This window comes from Ictalurus furcatus, chromosome 10 (genome assembly GCF_023375685.1).
Source record: "Ictalurus furcatus strain D&B chromosome 10, Billie_1.0, whole genome shotgun sequence".
NCBI classification, from domain to species: Eukaryota; Metazoa; Chordata; class Actinopteri; order Siluriformes; family Ictaluridae; genus Ictalurus; species Ictalurus furcatus.
This window is the reverse complement of record NC_071264.1, coordinates 23,176,595-23,200,315: the sequence shown is the minus strand read 5'-3', so window position 1 is coordinate 23,200,315 and position 23,721 is coordinate 23,176,595. Positions and strand designations below refer to the sequence as shown.

The 23,721-nt window shown below is 40.0% G+C and overlaps 1 protein-coding gene across 4 annotated transcripts in view; it reads left to right on the top strand.

Moving 5' to 3' along the window:
- Positions 1-315: 315 nt before the first annotated feature.
- The window catches only part of LOC128614124 (A-kinase anchor protein 13), a 96,050-nt gene continuing 72,644 nt past the window's right edge, over positions 316-23,721 (top strand). For 2 of the 4 annotated variants that reach the window (XM_053635428.1, XM_053635425.1), the window contains exons 1-3: positions 317-464; positions 10,896-10,939; positions 18,486-18,636. In XM_053635428.1, the coding sequence (XP_053491403.1) occupies positions 10,907-10,939; positions 18,486-18,636 (184 nt within the window). In that variant the 5' untranslated portion in view covers positions 317-464; positions 10,896-10,906. Of the gene's footprint in view, positions 465-4,479; positions 4,919-10,895; positions 10,940-18,485; positions 18,637-23,721 lie in introns of those variants that run through there. The other 2 variants (XM_053635427.1, XM_053635426.1) reach the window with 2 other exon arrangements.

The following is a 23,721-nucleotide window of genomic DNA, read 5'->3' as shown; positions in this document are numbered from 1 at the left end:
GGAAGAGAGAGAGAGAGAAAGAGAGAGGTAGAGAGTGAAAGAGAGAGAGGTATAGAGAGAAAGAGAGAGAGAGAGGTATAGAGAGAAAGAGAGGGAGGAAGAGAGAGAGAGAAAGAGAGAGAGAGGAAGAGAGAGAGAGAAAGAGAGAGAGGGAGGGGGGGGAGAGAGAGAGGGAGCGGGAGAGAGAGAGAGAGAGAGAGAGAGAGAGAGACCTCTGCAGACTGCTTATCCCAACACCACTTCTTAAATCGTCGCGCGCCTCCCCCTCCTGATGTTGCTATTAGAAACATGCGCGCGGCGCTAGTCTTAACGAGCTTCCGGTTAAACCGCGAGCGCTGTTTCTCACAGCAAAACTCACCCTTATTTTTATTTCTAGCTGAAGTTGAAGCTTGTCAGAGCCATGATAACGATCCCCTGTGCGTCTGTGAAAGGAAACAGTTGTGATACGCGCTTCTGAAGCTGAGGTAAGGTCTACAGGAACTACTCTGAGAACTTCTGGGTTAGTTTGAACAGTGTACATACTGTCAACTTTTGAACCCTTTTTAAAAACTCACATTACTAATGTTTTGTAGCTAATGCGAGTTGCTTTTGTTGGTTTGTTTGTTTAGACTTCAGTTTGCCTCGGGAGAAAGTGTTTATATCCAGGTCTGAAGCCGCATATACAGTATACAACTACATGTTAAGTATAATAAACAACATATACTACTGTACATAATACAGCTTCAGAAGTCCCAGAGGAACTGCAGTAGGATTAGTACTATTTCTTAGCATACTAACTAGTGCTGTAGGATTATTTATATGGAATACTTCAGTGTTAGTATAGGTGAACGTTTACAGGTTCAAAACGTTCAAGAAATAATGAAGGAATTGCTTCAAATGGAGCTGGACCAGCGTCTGGTCCTGAAATAACATCATTTCATAATCATTTCATATTTACTTATGTATACTTTAAATGCAACAATTCAGACCTGCTTGTCAGCTCTTATAACTTTCAGGCACTTTACACCATGAGATATTTCAATCACTGTTTCGTATGTCTGTAAGAATATCAGGATGTTGTTGCAAGAAGTTAAAGTCACAGGAGCCATAAGAAGCTTTCATTTTCACCTTTTTCGGTTCCCGTTTCGATCCTGAGTTCCCTCTGTCTGTGTGAAGAGTCACGTTTTCTCTCCGGTTTCTTTCCACCTCCCCAAAACGTATCAGGAGGTGAGTTGGTGACTCTAGACGGTGTGGCACACCCCGAGGTGTGATTGAGTTTGCGAATACGTGAGTACGGTGTCAGGTGATGGACTGACGTCCGATCCAGGGTGTATTCCCAGATCACAAACCGTGTTCCCGGGAAAGGCTGCGGATCCACCGTGACACTGACCAATCAGCAATGAGAGAAACTGCCTGAGTAATTTCTCACGGCTTGGTAAATGATGCTGGCTGAGAGGATGTCTGAATCAAGTGTCACAGGTTCTAATATCCATCCATCCATCCATCCATCCATTTCGCATACTGCTTATTCCATAATCACACACATTCACACACTACGGAAAATCTAGAGATACTACTCAGCCTGCAACGCATGTCTTTGGACTGGGGGAATAAACCGGAGGAAACCCCCGCAACACGGGGAGAACATACAAACTCTGCGCAGACAGGGTGGAGGCGGGATTTGAACCCCCAACCTAGAGGAAGAACATTTCGTTTGCTGTATAATACATAGACATACAGTAAGTTCGACAACAGAGTACATTTTTTCACCCCCTACGAGCTTTCGAATTGTCTCTGGAGGCATCGATGGAAACTTCAGCCTACATTAGACATTTTTAACTACCCACACTTCTAGGGCAGAGCTGCTGGATTTATTTATTTTTTGCCTCTTACAATAATAGGAATAAACATACATGGAGACAAAAGACATATCATTTTTTGTAGCATGTTTAAAAAAAAAACAAAAACATATAAGCTCTGGTCGATGTGATGTGGTGCATCCTTTAAAAAAAAAAAAAACCCAACCTAAAACAACTAAACCAACAAACAGGCAGATTCCTTTCAGAAATATGCCACTGAAATGCCATTTCCATAAAAGTACATAGGAGGCAGATAGCCATGTTTGCTTTAAGCTGTTGTGAGGAAGCTGTCTCATGTGATTGCATGTTGTTGCAGTGGAACACCTTGCACAGCAAAATGTCTGGTGTTAAATGAATACTTCTAGCGCACATTTGTAAACACGGTTATCCTTTATGACTTGCTCGCTGAAGGTGCCATTTAACACGGGCGATTTGGCTTCGTGCTCTGTATCTGACAATAAGTTTACAGTCCCCTCCGAAAGTACTGGACGGGCAAGGCCAATTCTTTTGTTTTTTTCTAGACACTGACTACGTTTACATGGACAGCAGTAATCTAATTATTGACCTTACTCTGAGTAAGATAATATTGTGATTAAGGTGTTAACATGAGTCGCTTTTAGAATACTCCTTTCAGGTTCCCGTTTTACATGTTATAGAACATGGTTTGATTAACAGCACACGTTATTAGGTCCCGTATGGTACCGTATACAGTTTTGGGTGTCTTTATTTCATTTTTTTACGAACGCTTCCAGTGCGGTTAATTATTTGTCATGCTGTACGTGCAAATAGACAACTGCTTGAAGCCGTGGGCTGCGTCCCAAACCGTGTACTTACCTACTGTATAGTAGCCGAGATACATGTATTTCTCCTACTATAGGCCTATGATAGGCAAGTACGTGGTTTGGGACGCAGCCGTGCTCTCTTTTTTGCCGTAAAATGCTTGAGCACTGCCGTGTGTGATTGTGTCCTGTCGCAAAATGCAGTGAAAACCCTCACACGACGTTAATAACGTGATTAAGCTGTTTACATGTCTGTAATACACGTCCATAATGTGACCAAAACAGGAATACTCCACATGTCTTAATTCGATTTGTGTTTACTTCGAATATGACTTTAATCGGATTAAGGTCATTAAAAATTGCTGTTTACATGGTAGATTCTTAATCAGAGTATTGTCTTAATCGGGTTAATAGTGGATAATTGTTGTCCATGTAAACGTACTGACTGAATACATTTGGGTTTGAGATCAAAAGTTGAATGCGGTATGAGATGATAGATCATAATTTCAGCTTTCATTTCCTGTTATTTGCATCTAGATGTGTTAAGCAACTTAATACAGGGCTGCTTTTGTATCAGAGCGGCCAATTTTTAAGCGAGCAAAAGTAATGGAACAATTAGGAGGTGAAATGCTGCTCAACTGGGTTAAGGTCTGGTGATTGACTTGGCCAGTCTAAAACCTTCCACTTTTTCCTCCTGATAAAGTCCTTTGTTGTGTTGGCAGTGCTTGTATTGCTGCATGATGAAGTTCCTCCCAATTAGATCGGATGCATTTCTCAGTATAGACAGGAAGACAGATTGTTTCTGTAGACTTCTGAATTCATTCTGCTGCTACCGTCATGAGTTACGTCAACCAAGAGTAAACATTCAGAGCTGTTAATTCAGCCAGTTCAGTTAATTCAGCTGTAAACAATAACGTCGGGGGTTGAGCCCGATGTGAATACGCTCTTTCCGTAACTACGCACTAAAACACGGACAATGAAGAACGAAAGCATAAAGAATTCACAATATTGTATTAGAGTAGTGTACTCATTGTAGTGTCATTATTTCAGGAGATCAGGTTTTCACAGCAAGGGCAGTTTTCACATGTTTCACATTTGGTTTAATTTCGTCAATTAAAACGCCGTTCACTAACATTTGACGGCATTTTAGTTTAGAGTAAAACTGACTAAAATGAATAAATATGACATGACGAAATATTGACTAAATTTAAAGAAGACAAAAACAATTTTTTTACGTTCCACTTCCAACGTCTGAATAGTCTTAAGAATGAAAAGTTCATCGCTCTTCAAAACGCTGTACTTGCAGTATTATGCTAGAATATTTTCATTATACCAGTGGCATACAATGGTTTTAAAACGACAATAATATCGTTTATCGCAATTATTTCTGGAACGATATATCGACCGACAAAAGGATTTTCATGACGGGCCTACCTTCCCTAAACGTCTCCTTCACCATGTCAAGGATTGTTCGTCTTTCTTTGTTAAATAACACCGTTTTCGAATCCGATTATGTGGAGTGTGGGCTGTACTAGTCCCTATCAATGAGCTGCTTCTATAGAAACGATTTGCGCTGTAGAGAAATCCTCAACACCTTCTGACCAATCAGAGTCGAAGATTCACCAGCACTGCGGTATAATGACAAGCAAGAAGTCTTCATTCAGAGTTCAAATGTACTCATGAAATATGTCATTCTACAAATAGCACTGAGTAGACACGACTTGTAGTATTTGGGACAGAGCCAAAGCCTCACCTAACGGCACGACTGTTTTATTTATTGTGTTCATAAACACAAGCCGCTCTCGTTTTCAGGTTTGGTAGTTGCTGAACTGGTATTCATTAACAACAGTAATAGCACCTGTCTTCAAATGAAGTTTGGGTGTGAGGCTGGAAAAAAAATTAACAGTGCTCTACAGATGTTAGAAAACATTAAACTGTAAAAAAAACAACAAAAAAAAGTAGGTCAATGATGAGTTGCTTTCACAAGAATACAAGCAGAGGGTGAACCTGATAGCAGAACATTAACCTGGGAGGCCTCAGAGAGCAATGAGTAGCGTCAGGGATACAGCTCTCTCTCTCTCTCACACACACACACCTGAAGTGAATGCCTGCTCCTCCCCCACGCAACGTCACCTCCCTTATCTCCTGCCTTGAGCACAAAGCCGCATTTAGCTTCCAGTAATAACAGGGGTGACATAACGTGCCATGCACTGTGAAGACACAAAGCCACTCTTTAAGTCGGACTTTCGTGCTCAAATGCTGAGGTGTTGGATCAAACCGGAGTTCTACACAAGAGTTAAGGTAGGAGTTCTTTAAAGATAGAAAAAGAAACCCGTGTAAGACGCAGTGAGAAAGACAAAAGAAGAAGTGCATCCTGCAAGAGCCGATATAAAGCGAACTGCCTGTTCAACACTAAACCCCACTGCCACCAGCGTTTAGAGGATTTTCAATTTAAAACCACTTTCAATGATCACACACTGAAGCTGTCAGTGTGAATGTTTAGCTTAAGTTAAAAAGTTTACAGCTGTATCATTTCATTGAGCAAAATAAAAGAACAAATTTGCCGAATGCAACGAAACATCATTCGTAAATTCTTCTTTGTTCACTCCGAAGCTTTAAGTTTAAAGACTTTAACAAAGGCCACCATCGCTGTCACCGTGCCCTCTTCAATACAGGAAATAACACTATATGAATAATCTGATTATTACATGAAACTGATACGAAGGCAGAACTGTTATGAGTCCTGTGTGAAGAGTTTTGCATGCTCTGCTCAGGGAAACTGATTCAAACCCAGGAGGAAATGAGCGTAGAGGAGCTCGAAGCTTACAGCTCAGTCACGTCTGTCCCGCAGCGCTCGGCCTAATTTACCATCTGATCCCCACACCTATTGGGTTACACTACAGCTGATTTTCCACTAAACAAGCAGTGAGACACAATGGTGACGTTTAATGCAGTAATTGCATCATTTGATATAAGTATTCAGCTCCTTCCTGTTGGTTTTACTGCTCTAGATAGAGGAGCACATGATCATGGCCTCATGGCCTTTAAGCAGTGACTGCTGATCATGATAGCAGATAGACACACACTTTGTTTGTTAAAGCCAAATAGGCAGCTGCACTCATGATTTCACATCTTTTACATACGTCTGAAAGGATTTACCGAGTACATAAATACCAAACGTAGTCAACAAAAAGATGTAGCACTTTCATTCAAACCAAAAATGTACTGTTCTATCTTCATTCCTTTTGCGTAATTGACGCTTTGTTTGGACCGTGTGTGCTTAGTCAAGCTACGTTTAATTTCTCCTCCATCGGTACTTTCAAAAAAAAAAAAGAGAATGAAAGTGTGCAATAAGATCAGTCCCACTCATTTGCATCTATTACCCCCATGACTGTATTTCACATTGGCGATCACTTCTGACGGCGTGTTACGGATGTGTCAGCGAAGCAGGCTGAAAAATATCAGCTCAAACAGAGATCAGATCTAGAGCCAGGAAGTGTTTGAGTAAGTGTAATCACCTGACATGACGGTCACTGATAGGCTGCATGAGTCGGCTAGAAAGAAATCAACACCAGAGCCACTTCTTCAGACCATTCTGTGTATATATGGGCGTCTGTGGCTCAGGTGGTAGAGCGGGTTGTCCACTAATCGTCCACTAAAAGCGCTATATAAGTGCAGACCATGTACCATATTTCTCTGCGACTGATGGCAGTACTCCTGCCCTTTGCTCCAGAAAAGAAATTTCTTATCAGCAAATAATCTTGTAAAAATGAAACCTTACACTGATGCGTTTTTATCTTTTAAAGACAGGGGTTCAGTCATATTAGCCTGTGATAGACCTGGACTCTTAGCTCTACTGCATTAAAAACACACACACACACACACACACACACACAAAGTCCACACAGCCACAACAGTCTGTAGGTACAATTAAAATAACGATAAGAAGTCAGTATGGGAAATAAACGATCACTTCAATGTTTTAATTAAACTCGGGTTTGGACGAGATACTTGTTTGATGGTATAGCATTGAAATTTGGAAGTATATATATATTGGAAGTATTTAAATATTAAATGTAAACGTTATGCTTTACCAGTAAAAGTGATGATGCCAGGTAAAAGAGTTTCTTATTTTAGGTACAGCCTGGTAGTTGAAATATCCTGCACAATACGTTTAACCTCTTGTGCTAGATAACATTTTCAGGATTAAAAGCGACGTCCTCTAGATGGCACGTCAGAGCCTAAAAATCACTGTAATGTTTGGCGACGTTAAACACGCTCACAAGCTCTGTCTGTCTTTAAAACTTTCTGCCGTCATCGTGATTGTTGTCATGAGCCTCATCACAGATCAAAAACTCTGATCTTCCCCTCAAAAGAATTGACACATCTAGAAAAATACAAAAGATTGGTGCATAAAACAGAGCTTTTGGTAGGTTTAAAGGCTTTTAAATTCAAGCACGTACTGTAATAGGAAAAGCGATTAGTGTTAGTACTCAATAACTGTCTAGAACAGTACATCCGTACGTATGCGATTTGAGACACACCGCTAGTCTGTTTAATTGTGGACACAGTGTCACATGGTGCTATTCTGACCACACTGTTTACATTGGTACTGCACACGTAGCGTTCATTTCTGAGGATGTGCACAAGTGACGCTCCAAAAGGCAGCAGGATACACACAGCAGCAGTTAAAAGCAAGTATAGTTGAGACTTCATGCATGATAAGATCGAGTGCCACCGGGGCCATGTGTGTCCGGAGTTTGCATGTTCTCCCTGTGCTGCGGGGGTTTCCTCCGGGTACTCCGGTTTCCTCCCCCAGTCCAAAGACATGCATGGTAGGCTGATCGGCGTGTCTAAAGTGTCTGTAGTGTATGAATGGGTGTGTGAGTGTGTATGTGATTGTGCCCTGCAATGGGCTGGCACCCTGTCCAGGGTGTACCCCGCCTTGTGCCCGCTGCTTCCTGGGATAGGCTCCAGGTTCCCCGTGATTCTGAAAAGGATTAAGCGGTAGAGGATGGATGGATGGAAAATCCTGATAAGGAATGTCAGTTTGAACCTAATATGTTCTGTTGGTGGGACTTTCCGGAATAAAATCTCTAGTGCTGTAGTAAACCGACACGATTGTATTGTACACATGTAAATAATGTTCATGAAATAAAATCTGTACACTATAAAAAACAAAAAAGAAAAAAACAAAAAAGAAAAGTTGACTTAACTTAAAATTTCAAGGCAACTTGCTGCACAACTTTTTTGAGTTTTTTACAGTGTACAGAGGGCCTCAGGGAATTGATTTTTTTACCGTTTTAAAGGTGATCCTGTCTTAAAACTCTTGAGAACCCCTGGTTCAAAGAATGTACTGTGAAAACTACTACTTTGATAAATTACGTAAGATTAAGAGCAATCGCCTTAAATGCTAAGAAATGACGCCGGTTCCCTCACCAAATAACTGAAACCCATGGAAATAAAGGCTACAAGATTTTTTTTTCTGGATCATATGGTTACAACACTATAGAGTGATGATACATATACTCATCACCCCCCTTACAGCAGTAGATGTTTCTGGCTTGACCTAGTAGATAACGTTTAGTTGTCCTTTCTGTGAACTGTCTGTGCGAGGGGGCAATCACACCTCGGCCATGGAGGAACAGTTAAACAAACTCTGTGGTTAAACATTAAACCCTCCCTTTAGTGAGCCCCGACCATTCCTCACACAATCACACACACACACTGATTCAGTCAACCATGACTAATGTAGCTTGAGAGTTGACCTAAGAGCGAAGAGATCTCTGGGACTGAAATAGATCAGAGGCAGTAGGAGGTACAGTAAATAAGGAAGTTAGTGGTCTATAATATACAATCAAGCGCTACTACATAAGTGAGTGTTCTATGGTAGCTAGATATAAATTCCTCTTCCTCAGGATGACCAAATTCATGTCGAACATAAATCTATCATCGCTTCTGGCACTAGATCTTTCCTTTGTATTCTGTATCGTGCTATTTTGGAATAATCTGGACGGTTTAGCTCATGAATTGAAAGGCAGCTTTGGGCCACATCCTTGTTTTTGGTGTCAATAAGGAAAACTGAAGCGTAGGGTGGAGCACGGGCTCGAGAAGCGGAATAAAATTAGCTCGGGTGGAACTAGGCGAGATATGATACCGTGCAAAACAATGCTACGGTTTTCAGCATAGTGTAGTGTCTGCTTACAACTTCACATTTTTAAACACCACAGCAGAAATGCAAGGGTTGAATTATTTATTAGGCAAACTGCTCAAATATTTAAAATAGACTAGAATAGAGAAGCTGGCTTCTTTGACTTTTGTCTCATGGCGTTTCAAAAAAAGTGATAAAGATATACAAGGTCAAGGAGCATCCAGCATCATGGTATAGGGATGATAGTACACCATAGTACACCATCATCTAAGTATACCATATGTACCACAAAAACATACGATGGTGAAGAGTATGTGTTAAAGCGCATTTGACGTACGTTGAAGTCGTTTCACCTAGATTAGACACTCTAGTGTTATCAGGTGTCACTGAGAGACACCTGGATCAGATGGCTCTGAGCATTAATGTTAAACGTGGTTGTGGCCCTACCATAACTCAGCAAATCTGCCCATTTTTTGTTACCAAAAGAGTATACTTCAAAGCAAATAAATGGCGTAAATGAAAAGTAAGCACGACATCCTGATTGGCAGGAAACACATACGTGGTTTTATGAAGACATGGCAACCATAGCAATATACTTACACTCACTGTACGTAGTGTACCTACAAAATATCCAATCAGCCAATCATGTGGCAGTAGTGCAGTGCAATCAATGAGGCAGATACAAGTCAAGAGGTTTAGTTAATCTTCACATTAAACAAAAGAATGGGGAAAAAATGCTATCTGAGTGACTTTCACAATGCCATGGTTGTTGGTGCCAGATGGTCTGGTTTCAGAAACCTGCTGATGTGCTGTTTTTTCACACGCACCAGTCTCTAGAACGTATTTCCAGTCTTGATCCTGTGCCCACTGTAGACTCAGATTCCTGTTCATGACAGTAATGGTAGTAATGGAACCCAAAATATTGAAAATATTGTGCATGAAAATCCTAGATCAGCGCTTTCTGCTGCCACTTGATTGGCTGACTGAGCAAGTGTACAGTTGCTCATATTAAAGTGTCTCATGAGTATAGGTACCTACCTTTTATACCATAGCATTATTAAATACTGAATTTCAATTGGTCAGAAGGTGCAGAAATGAACACAAAATGAAGCAAATGCAGCTTGCAATTAAAAAAAAAATAATGCAGATTTTCCGCAGATTTGGGCCAAGACACATCATGTGACGTCATCACAGCACGTATTCAGCCAAAGCCGTCTTCGATTCACATGCGTTCAAAGGTCTCATTTACCAAGAAAAATTTAGTGCAATTGCAACTTCACCAATTCAAGTAGTTTTCCGCAAAAAAAAGCCGCCCCCAACCCCCACCCCCCCCAAAAAAAACAAAAAACAAATTCTACAACCTGCATCTTTAATAAATACAACATTGTTAGCATTAGCAAATTGCTGTACTGTTAGAGGAATTATTAGAGGCCATGTTTCATTCCTTATTTATTTCGTGTGGTTGTCATAAAGAACTAGAAAACATTGTCTTGGAATTGAACTTGAGTGCACAAGTATGAATGCGTATGCAGAAACCCTTAGTCGTGCTGCACTTGTATCGAAATCAACATAAATAAAAGCATCTGCCAGATAAATGCTTGTAAGTGTTATGGTCCTGTGGTTTTCCTATATTACGAAGGTAAGTACAGACACACATTGTGTTTAAGGGAAGAGGATTATGACAGCAGTATTATTAGAGCTGGCTGAGTAGCCTTTTACATGACCTTTAATTCCAAGATTAGTCTATATATTTTCTATTCAGTAAGGAAATGATCCAGCAAAAGTCAGCACTATTACACCCTCAGTCCATTTTATTGCCGCTGAAGCAGTTTTAATAAAGCTATAAAGAGAAATAAGAGTGGTGTAATGATGCAGTATGACTTAACGCCCTGTTTTTAGACCAGCGTTCATCCTGTACCAGGAAGTTGCTAAGATTTGTATTGATGCACACAGGCTTATTTGTTGTTTTGTTTTCATTGTATGTATTGACTACTTTTCTGGTTGAACTTCAGGAAAAGCAAAACTGCTGATCCGGAGCGGCAGAAACACTAGCTTGAAGCTTTCGTCAGAGTGTTAATTGCGCCGTACCTCAAGCCTTTCTCTAACATTGTTTTACTTTCTTTGCAGTGTCCAGTGTCATGAAACTTAATCCACGCCAGGCTCCGTTATATGTAAGTACAGCCTCCAAGCTTATTCTGTTCAGCTGCTGCTTTAGATGTGAATATAAATGTATTGCGGACAGTTTTGAATGCGGAAAACGGACCTCTTATCGGCCCAGCCAGTGACAAAGCTTGTCTCTCGATCGTACCCGAAAGCCGATCAGTCGCGTAGGTCTAAGAACACTAAGAAGACTATAACACTTCAGGTATTATAGTCTATTAAACATCAGGAAGCATTAACCCTCACAAGTATGAAAAGGTTTAGTTTTCTAAACCTGTTGCAGATCCTCTGTTGCAGTCTATCCAATCGCGTGTGTTAATATAAATTGCTTAGCTGAAGCCAGCTCATCTGACCAGAGACTAGCTACAGAATTTAGGCTGGAGAAGTGAGGCCAAAAAGGGAAGAGTTTTCACAGACTTTGTTAGACTTATTTATTTTTCTTCTTCTGATTAGTGGAACAGAAATAATACATTTTAACGGTAATGATCACTCATCTTAGTTAGCTTAATCCGAACCTTTATAAGCAAGGAATTTTATGTAACCGGACCTTTACAGATTTGAATACCCTTGTTGTGCCACTTCACAGCTCCAGGGTCTTGGATTCAATCCTGAGCTCAGGTTACTCTCTGTATGGAGTTTTTCATGTTCTGTGAAGAACAAGAGTGCAAATGGATGTGTGATGCCTTGACCTGGGCTGGTCCTCTATCCATGGTGTATTCCTGCCATGTTTCCTGGATACACCTCAGTTATAAAGCGTTTACTGAAGATTAACTAACGAGTATTTCGTTATTGCAGACAATTCAGTTTAAAGTCGAATAAAAACCACGAGGACTAAACTACTATTGCGATGATATTGCAAGTCATAAAGGCATAAAAGGCAGTTTTATTATTTCAGTTGTAGTGACCGGGATGGAACATAATAGTCAAAGGTCTAGTAGGTTACATTATAGAAGAGAAGAAGCAGTGTAGCAGTCCTGGGGTTATGATGTTGCCATCCTGAGTCTCACCTAGTGCACTGAGCGCATCAACAAAGACACGGTCCTGTGCACGGGGGTTTCCCGTCTGCTCTGAAATCTGATCCAGTTTCAAACACACCTCACACAGTGCAATTAAGCAGGTGGAAAGCTATCAGATCAGTCACTAAAGACCGTAGATGTATTCACATACACAGTTATTGTATGTAAAAAAGCAATATGTTAATATCAGGTTTGGGAGGGTTACTTTAAAAATGTATTCCGTTACAGTTACAAATTACTTCATAAAAAATGTAATTAGTAACGTAATCCAAGTATCACAATATGAAAGAAATGTAATCTGATTACTTTTGGATTACATATATAAGTAAAGTCAAGAGAAAAGCAATATGATCTAAAAACGTTTATTTAGAGCTTATTTTAGAGCTTAAAAACATGTTCAATGCTAGGATGTGTTTTAATAAAATAAATAAATAAATGAATAAAAGATCACTGTCCCTGATGCGGGTGACATTACGTCACAAAAGCTAGCGTGACCATATTCTGGTTTTTCAAGTAGAAGACACTTTTCTTTTGGGGGGGGGGGGGGGCGGTGTGTGTGTGTGTGGGGGGGGGGGGTGGTGGTGTTGTATTAAAAGTATTCAAAACAGTGTTACTATGACTGCAGACTTTAATACACTGAAAAAGTCACACTATTAGCATCACATAAATATATATAAAGAAAATTGGTTTCACCCTGCCCACGTTTTACATTTTTCCCTACATTCTTTTGAATGTCCATGAAATAAAATAAAATATTAGATGCCACGAGTGAACCTTCTACCATCATTTACACATTTGAATGGCCACGTAATACAGAGCAATATGATAACATGAAATTTAAAATGACCTTACACTGTATGGCCACGAGCATTGTTTCGATTCAGGACAGCTTCTTTTGCTGCTATTGTCAAGCAACTGTTTGATGCCGAACACAACAGCGCTCCACCTTCACGTGTTCGCTGAGAGTAGGCTAACGGCTGAGAGGCAGGAATTTGGCCAATAGATGCTGCAAGCCTTTTTATAATGGACCAATTGTTGTGAGAGAAGGTGGGAATTACAGAGAGGGGTTAAAGCAATGCAAACATGCACACACATGATGCAGTATTACACCATAAGCACATCATAATGAAACTAAAGCTGAATCCTGGACATTTTCTCAAATGCAGAAATCCCGGCAGGACCCTTTTTAACGTCTGAAAAAGAGGACATGTCCAGGACAAAGAGGACGTATGGACACCCTAACAAAATTTCTACCAAATTAACTTTATTTATTTGTGCATGCACAAGGAGGTTGCCTATGTGAGCCACGACTGGCAAGAGAGAACAAGAACCATAATCAAGCAGCTATAGTCTATATTGTGTTATGTCAAAAGATTCATTTCTTTGGTTTTAAATGAAAAACATTTACAATCCTGATAGTATTCCCATTTTTTTACAAAATGTACCTGTAATCTGAATACTTAGTTTTTTGACGTAACTGTAACGGATTACAGTTACCAGTTTTGTTTGTATCCTGATTACGTAACGCCGTTACATGTATACCGTTACTCCCCAAGCCTGGTTAATATGTAGCTAATGCTTTGCTAATGAGGACATGAATACATCTTAGCAAATCAGGAAATGACGAATCATACACACTAGCAGCCAACTGATTTGTGCGTGAATAGTCATTTATAATGGTAATAATAAATATTATGACTTAGTATTAATAAAGATCATTTACATTATGAAAATCAACTGCTGATATTTTTTCGTTTGTTTGTTTAGAAGCTCAATTATTTGTTAAACCATCTATGCTTCACCCAGTTCCTTGAAAAGTCCCTAAGTCTTTGCCACAGCTCTGCAAATTACTGAGGATTAAAAATATCGATTGCAGTATATATATATATATATAAAAAAAATAATAATAAATTACCCACTTATCCAGTTTTGAACTTATCACTTATCAACACCTTGAAAATAAATATTGTGGCTATATTTAATTCACACAGTCATCAATCTACTTTCCCCAAATCAAGTTTGAAAATCACTCGACTCTTTTATCTGAGATATTTGCTTAATTTTTGTGGTGAAAGGTGAAAGGTGGAGCCGCCCTTCTCGAAGAGTTCACCGCATGTGTTACTGTTCTGCATGTGGTTTTATGCAACTTCTGACTGTGGTAATCTCTGCAGGCCAACAAGAACACGATTTCCTGTTCAAGCACCGTGTCAGTTAACGCTCATTTTTCTGATGAATTACTGTATAGTTAGAACTTGAAGGGCTGTTATGTTCGAATCAGTCATTTGTGATTACGGTAAGCGTGCCTGTGCCTAAATCAATGCTTTCTAGCTAAATGCCTAATCAGAAAATATTAAGGCATTGAAACTGCTGTTCATTGTTTAGTGTCGAGTCAATTTCACAATTTCTTCTTCTTTTTTTTTTTTTTTAAACTGTTTGCACAACACGGAATCATATTGCATGCTACAGATTCAGATCTGATTGGTCAGGGTTTAATGTTGATTAATTTGCAATAACAGCAGCTCTGTACAGTACTTTTGGCTGCAATGTTTATTTTTTATTTCTCTTTATCATTTTCTAATACACAATCGTTTCTGCACTGTAAAAAAAAACATTTACTGTAGCGTTTACAGTAATTTACTAGCAGCAGAGTGAAATTGACAGTAATTAACTGTACAACTTATTGATCGTAACGTACTGTAATATCTTACATAATATAAAACATATAATCCAGTACATTTTGCTCATTTGCCTGAAGCTTTTAAGAAGACTTTGCTCACAACTGAGGCAAGATACAACTGAGTAGGAGTTTCTTGCTCAAGGACCCAACCACGGCATCTTGGTGGTGCTGGGATCTGAACACATAACTCTATAAGTAGCTTGACTATCTTGCATTGACTCATAGATGAACTAGCCTAAATCTTCAACTAGCCTAAATCTTCAACTCAAACAGTGTTTCAGTAAATGGTCTGCGCTTATATAGCGCTTTTATCCAAAGCGCGTTACACTGTGTCTCATTCACACACACACACACACACCAATGGTAGCATGCAAGGCGCAACTTGGGGTTCAGTGTCTTGCTCAAGGACACTTCGGTATGTGGAGTCATGGGACTCCACATACCGAACTTCCACATTCCCCGTGGGCCGGGAATCGAACCTCCAACCCTACGATTAGTGGACAACCCACTCTACCACCTGAGCCACAGCCGCCCCAGAGCAAAGGGTCAGCCATGATACAGCGTCCCTGGAGCAGAGAGGGTTTAGGGCCTTGCTCAAGGGCCCAACAGTGGCAGCTTGGTAGTTCTGGGGCTTGAACCCTCGACCTTCCGATCAGTAACCCAGAGCCTTAACTGCCAAGCCACCAATATCCATCCAATAGTGGATTTTAGTCAAATCTTTTGTCAAATTATCACCTGTGCCAAAAAAACATTAGATATCCCACAATGCATTGCATTTTCTAATATATTACAGCATAACCAATGCAGTCCTCTAATTTCCTAGCTGTTTACAGTGCAATGCTATAACATAACAAAACAGTATATTGGTGTACATACATTTACAGCATTTTATTCCGTCTTTAGTAACAACTTACACAGATGCTCCACATACACTGATTAAACATAGTGTGTAATCACTGATATAGTGAAGATTTCCATGCGCAGACATTTATTGAACATTTTTTGGAAGGAGTCTCCAGTGCCAGCACTTTGTTGTATAATAGTCCGAGGTAAAACCGCAGGTTTTCCAACATGGGAATATCTTCGAGACAGAGGATTTCTCAAGCTGCTTTATTTTGTCTTATGAAAAAACAGAAAGCTGAATTTAGCTGTAATAACACAAGTTCTAACAGGAAGGAGTATCACATTTATTGGATTTAATAGAGATTTGTACATATAGTGCACTAAAATGAACAACATGGCCAACTAAAATACACTATACGGGCAAAAATATGTGGATACCTGACCATCACAGTCATATGTGGTTCTTCCCCAAACTGTTGCCACAAATTTGGAACATTTATATAGAATGTCTTTGTACGCTGTAGCATTACAGTTTCCCTTCACTGGAACTAAGAGGCAGAAAACCTTTTCCAGCATGACAGTGCTCCTGTACACAAAGCGAGCTCGATTATGACCTGGAGTGTCCCGCACAGAGCCCTGACCTCAACCACACTGAACCCCGCTGGGATGAACTGGAACACTGACTGCACCCCAGACCTCCTCATCCAACATCAGTACCTGCGCTTACTAATACTCTGGCTGGATGATCACAAATCCTCACAGCCACACTCCAAAATCTAGTGGAACACCTTCCCAGAAGAGTGGAGGTTATTATATCGGCAAAACGGGACTAAATCTGGAATGAGATGTTCAGCCAACACATGAGTATGATGGTCAGGTGTCCACAAACTTTTGGCCGTATAGTTGATTGTGTGATAGGCTGAATAGTGCAGGATGGTACAGTAACTAGAAGTGTTTAGCTATAGAACCAGTGCTAAGGTATCTAAATCTAAGCTATCTAACTTACTTAGCATAAACTTTGGACAAAATTATGACAGTTATTTTGGTATTTTCCTGACTGTTATGTACATCACTGGGAATATGACAATACAAATAAAGTCTCTGAAATGCCAAACCTGGGCTAGTTTATGGGCTGAAAGTCTACATATTTTTACTAGTTGACCAGTAATTCCAAAAAGTAGCCTCATATCGACTAGTCATGCTTATCATAGTGAAAGCAAAAAAAAAGAACAACCTGTTTCAGGACATTGTTATTTATCTGTGCAGTAATATCAACAGCTACACGCAGGCTACAAGTTACAGTTCCAGCTTCAAGGCTCCCTGTGCTACACTGTTAACAATGAAATGAATACATCAGATCATGATAAATCTGTATATTATATTGCACTATTTAAGGACACACCATATTTTTTTTAAATGCACTCATGTGGACAAACTGGTGGCTCAGCTGAAATAGACAGAGTGCACAGTTTACTGGCGGCTTTTTTTTCTTTTCAGAATCCAGCCTCAGTGACATACAGTGGGTTTTCCCAGACCGCCTCACATATGTCATGTACAGTGCTTTGTAGAAGTATTCACCCCCTGCTGAAATGGACTTTTTGCCATTTGATTTATACATTTATATTATACAATAGTTTTTTTTTACGGGAAGATATGTTGTCATAAATTCAGCCATAATGACGTCAAGTCAAGTCCAGTGGCTTTATTGTCATTTCATCCATGTACAGTACACAGTGAAAAGAAACAGCGTTCCTCCAGGACCAGGGTGCTACATAAAACAGCACACTAACCACATGAGACGACACAGAACTAAATGAGACCTACACATTTTTACATAAAGCGCACGTGCAAACGTGTGCGGACAGCACAAGACAGTACAATAACTACTAAAACAGGACAATAGGCACAGAAAGATACAGTGGAGCGCCGATGAGTACACAGTTCTAGTGTGGAAGTGTCTGATATAACAGGTAATGCAAAAAAGTAACAACATAATTGAAAAAATGCTGGGAATGTAAACATAACATGCTATGACATAGTATTCAGTACTTATCTTATACCAAATATGGACATAGCAGTTATTGCAGTAGCAGCCAGGTAAAGAGTGTAATAGTGGCAATATATTAAATATGATATTTTAAATACAGTACCACAAAAAATGCATGGGAGTGAGTCAGTCCAGTCTCTGAGTATCGAGGAGGTAAGAGGGGGGGTGGGGGGTGGGGGGGGGGGGTGGGGTAAGCTGTTACACAGTCTGGCCGCGAGTGCCCGAATGCTTCGGCACCATTTTCCAGACGGCAGGAGGGTGAAGAGTTTGTGTGAGGGGTGTGAGGGGTGTGAGGGCTCATCCATAATGCTGGTGGCTTTGCAGACGCAGTGTGTGGTGTAAATGTCTATGATTGAGTGAAGAGAGACCCCGATGATCTTCTCAGCTATCCCCATACATTATTAATTTGTATGAATTGTTTTATTGTTTTTATTCACCCTTTCAGGGATATTTTTCAAGCCATAAAATACAGTCTCCTGAAAAAGGGACGTTTCTCTTTTTTTTTTTTTTTTTTTTTTGCTGAGTATCGTTACTGAATAATTCATCAGAGTTACTGAATAACTCAAGACTTTAAAGGGTTAAATGTACAGTGTGCATAACCTAACAAATCAATCGAATTATTCATGCAGTGTTATCATACGGCAAATGTACAATAAAGTCATGAAGTTAATGATTTCTCTTGAGGGCCTGGATACAATGCACTTCTTTAGAGGTGATCATCTTGTAGTTGAATTCTGAAACTCAACTTCGCTTTTCTCTCAGAGGAATCTTTATTTGTGCATACGGCTTGTTCTGTCTTAATGCTGTATAAAGTTCTGGAAGCTTCTCCGCCCTGAAACCGAGTTGCTAAATGACTGCCATTATCATTTTCATTGTAAAGCGACCCTGATTGTGCTTTATAAATAAAACAGATGCTACTCCTGCTACTAATAGTAATAATACCTACGTTGTAAACCTGTGGTGTTGTGCATTAGGGCAGCTGTGTGCTCACCGTTCAGCTCAGCGATGACGAGCTGTGTGCGGGAGAGGACGTGGAGTTTTTCCTGCTCTTCACCGGATCTACTCAGAGGCATGTGAGCAGCACATTGAAGATCAGCCATGACACCCTACAGCTGGTGTGTCCGGGTACGTACTGTTTCTTCATTTACGCAATAAGTGCAACGAGCGTTAGAGGGAACCTTAAAGTCATAATCCAGATCTTGACGTTGATGTACCAGGAACTAGATCCTTAGTCGTTTAAAGACACAATCAAGGGACAAAACCAGAAAATAAAGACAACCATAAGAGAACCAGAGGAACTAAGCGAATTAGGGAATCAGAAACATAGCCTGTGATGATTGTGAAAGAAGAACCTACCCGGATAATAAGACAATAATAACACTACTTACAAGGGCATGGTGTGAACAAATAAGACATGAGTGTAAATAGTGAACAAAGGTCATGGCAGAGACATAGCTACAAATTAATTTCGGATATGTCTTTGTAAGTGTGATGCGCTCTTGCATTTTTTTTTTTTTTTTTGGATAACAAGCAGTAGTAGAACTATACTGTATGTAGTATAATCATCATTTTTCATTTAATTATTTTTACAGCATGATATACCATCAACCAATCTTGCCATATTTAATACAGTTTAGTACAGTTCCACTGAAAAGAATTAAAAAATAACATGCTAGTAACAGACCGAAAATGGCACCTTACTTTTTAAGAGTGTAGAGTTTAGCGCGCTGGCTAGTAGCTTTCTCACATGCAGGACCTCACTTGATGAATCTTGTTTTTCACTATAGCAGCTGGTGGCCAATTAAATGTGATTCAACAAGCTAAGAGATGTGTTCATTTGACATCTGGGCGGTTAAATAGGGAGGATGACTCTGTTGGCTTTTTTATGAACATCATTATAGTGCAATTACGGCACAAAACATTGTTCTTTGACATACATACAGTCAGCTGCTTTATCTTAACCAGCCACACGTTTGGCACTGTCATAAAACAATTTCAGCTAAACTCGAAATCCATCCCAGCTACGACTCTGGCCACGGTCAGGGCAAAGCTGGAAAACCAGTGAGGAAAACGGGAAGCAAGAATGATGGAAAACCCTGCAGTGAAACAACAGACATGCACATAGAGATCTCTATTCCGAGATGTAGACTAAATCAATACAAATATAACGTGCCATACAAATGTAATATATTGTGGGTAATTAGATGCTGTAGAATAGTCTTAATAATAATGATAATGGGGGGCAGTATTGGCTTGACAGTTAAGGCTCTGGGTTACTGATCGGAAGGTTGGGGGTTCAAGCCCCAGCACTGCCAAACTGCTGCTGTTGGGCCCTTGAGCAAGGCCCTTAACCCTCTCTGCTCCTGGGGCGCTGTATCCTTGCTAACCCTGCGCTCTGACCCCAGCTTCCTGACATGCTGGTGTATGCGAAGAAAAGAATTTCACTGTGCTGTAATGTATATCTGATAAATAAAGACTCATTATCATATTAATTTGCGAAATACTGTATGGCTTTCGCAGTTATTTTTTCTGCCAGGCTGTAAAATAGAACACTTGATACATCCTAATTTTTAACGTACTATTTGGTACACACAGCAGCAGAAAATGTGAATCTAAGGCAGGGGCGAACACGTCACCTCCACAGACACGGCACACATAATTAATCACAAGATTATATTTATTTATTTATTTATTTAATATTTCTCTGTTTAATGAACAGCGACAGTTCATACAGAGTTCCACTTGAGTTGTGAAATAAATGTCACAAAATAAAACGACACAAAAGTATAGTCAGAGTCGCAGATAATTGAGCTTGGCACTGAACTTGCACAACTGTATGGCAGAGTACACACTACATGACTTACATGACTCAGAATCGCTGACCCTTTCACACCACACGACTTTAATTACGCGTGAGCCGTTTGTTTGGTGGATGTAAGGGTGAGCCCAGTGCAGTACAAGAGCGCTTGCAGAAGAGTTCGTCTGGGGAGAAATCCTTGAGCCAAATTCCACTTCGGTGACTTTGTGAATTTGTAAATAAGACAAAAAGTGAAATGAGAGAGGATGGGGAGGAAACGCTGGTTGTGGACATCCGAGCAGTGAGGATTGTCTGTTCTGCAAAGAGAACTGGGGGTATTTAGAAGCATTACTATTGTGCTTATAGTTTGCTCTCGCTCTCCCACACAGATAGATGGATGATGGGACTGGATTCAGTGATCTGTCGGGCACGACTGCCTCGCCGACTCTCATTGGCTGTTTCTCATCGTTGTATGTGTGGTTTCACACTGTTCCAAGAAAATCTATATGCATAGTGTGGTGTGCACAAGGCTTAAGTTACACCTGAGGTCTAAAATACTAATTTGCAAGTTCAGTATGAACTCCTCACTCCATACGCTTATCTCAATTCTGAATACACCATGTACTTGATGTACGGCAATAGCTACTACCTAGTTTTTTGTATGGTAGGAACATTATTTTTTGCATTAAACAGAATGAACCGTTCACTATGCGGTACATCATGTCATTGAACCACACTAGAACCATTTTAAAAATCTAAAATGTTCGCCCTCATCCAAGTCTAAAAGAGTGCACTTTTTCTTAGCACTCTACAACAAGAATGGCAAAGAAGGAAATTGCTTGAACCCACACACCACACACACACACACACACACACACACACACACACACACACACACAAAACATACTTTTCCTTTAAGGAGGACGTTGTTTGCATTAGCTTAACCATTTCCATTTCACTGAGAGCCATTTTCTTGGGAAGGTGTAGGAATGTGGTGGTTGTGAGAGAGTATAGTGAATGTTTAACAAAGGAATGAGTGATGTGCACGGGTTTGTGTGTCCAGAGGCATTGCTGTGTGTTTACTGAGTCTAGAATATGTCTAAACTCTGTGTTTGTGATGTTGCGTCACATCACAGACCTTTCCGTCCCTCTTCGCTTGATTGCCAGCAACATGGCTCGACCATCCTGCTCATATGTCCGCCTTCTCACACCAGCAGAGACGCAGCAGCACTCAGGATGTCAACACAACATGCTCAGTGATCTGATTAAAGGCTCAGGTGGATTGGAGCAGACAGAGTAGGGCACAGTGAGCATTAAAGCCCACAGAGAATGCACTCACATTATCTACATTATCTGGCTGGGTGTAATCGAGTGTTACACAGAAACAGGAAGAACAGACTGGATTACCAGTAGTAATGTGAGCTAGGAAAGCATGTGCCAGTAACAAGTCACAGTCAGAAAACCGTCCTCATTTCTCATTTCAATTTTATTTCTAAATTTTGTACAAGTTCTTATTTCGGCCAAATCTGAAGGCAACATCATGTTGTCTTCTTAAAGGGGGTGGAGCTTGCTTTTTCAGTGGAGTGGTTTGTTTTGTGCTGAGAATCGTTAAAGACTGTTTATGCAATTAATGAATGTTTGGGAATTCTCTATTCATGTCATCTCCGGCAATGAAGGACAAATCCAGATCAGTTGCTAACTCATCTGTTTACTCTTCAAATGAACCTTTGATATATGTAGCATACGGAGCAACGCACGAAGGAGCAAACAGCATCAGTTTAATGAACCTACATTATTCCACAGCGCTGCTGAATTCTCAAATCTGATTGGTCAGGCCAGACGGCGAATTCATTTTCTTTTAAAGCAGCTCTGACAGTAGTGCAGGCTGCAAGGTAATTCACGCCATAGTGATCTAAGATGAATAATACACGGGTTAAAAGACATGCTGTTGTTTAACAAAGAAAAAACCGTGAAGCCTTGTGTAAGGAGACGTTTATTTAACGTTCAAGGAGTCTGCAGCGTCAGTGCTTTGTAAAGAGTAGTACGTTTTCCTCCATGAGAAAAGGACAGAGGTTTCTCGGTAACACGAGAAGCTGCGATTTTCTTTCTTTTGTCTCATTAACTTGAAGACAGAGGAAAAAAGAGAGGCTGGAAGGGGAATGACACTTTGTAGCTGTTATAGCACAAGCGATAGCAGGAACTAGTGTGTCTCGTTAATGTCACTTAACGGTTAAAAAGCATGACATGTCATATTTGTAAACGAAAAGTTCAGACGTTGGAATTGGAACGTTTCAAAAAAATTGCTTTTGTCTTCTGATGAAAATGTCCTTTAAATTTAGTCAATATTTCATCGGCATATTTAATCATTTTAGTCAGTTTTTACTCTAAACTAAAATGCCGTCGAATGTTAGTCAATGGCATTTTATAGTTGACGAGAAAACATAAAAATGAAACCAAATATTCACACGTTTTATATATTAACGTCTCGACAAATACGTGTGAAAACTGCCCTTGCTGTGAAAACCTGATCTCCTGAAATAATGACACTACAATGAGTACACTACTATAATGCAACATTGTGAATTCTTTATGCTTTCGTTCTTCATTCTCCGTGTTTTAGTGCGTAGTTACGGAAAGAGCGTACTCACAACGTGACTTACCGTTCTACCTAGCGCCTTACTTACGTTCGAGTTCACTTGTGCGTCCGCGTCATTTTGTGCAGAAGAAAGTTGTAATATTAGGTTTATGCTGTGTATACAGTGTGTCTGATTAATCTCATATGTGTATAGGATGCGTTTGAGTGAGTTAATTACCCCGCTAATAAAGCGCTTCAGTTTACCGCTGTTCATTCACTGTTCAGCTTCAGCTCAGAAAGCTTAAGCGGCTCAATCCCCGACATTACTGACTACGACTGCATTAGTTGAAACTAGAGATGCACCGATGTATCGACCAATAATCGGTATCGGTATAGTTTAAAAACATGTGATGATCAGGGCCGATTATATCCTGTCAATCAAAAGAGGGCGGGAAAACACATCGATTTCGTGCTGTGCGTAAAGATGATGTCTCTTGTGTTGAATTACTTTGAAATGGGTGATAATGACGACAAAAAGCTTTTGTAAGCTCTGCACTGCATGTTAATGAATGAGTGCTTTTACACCAGATGCTGCAGCAATGAAGCGGGAGGTTCGGCATCGAGTCTAATTTATTTTGTTGCCGCGCTGCTCGAACTGAATTAAAGGGCCAGTACACTGTTGAAAGATTGAAATGAAGTTGAGTTGACAAAAAAAGGTATATATTGCATAGAAAAAAATATTTGTAGTGTATTTAATATGAGTTAATATCATCAAAAAAAAGTTGATATTATATATTACCAGTTTGATGTCAGTGATGAAGTAGAAATGCTTGTGTTT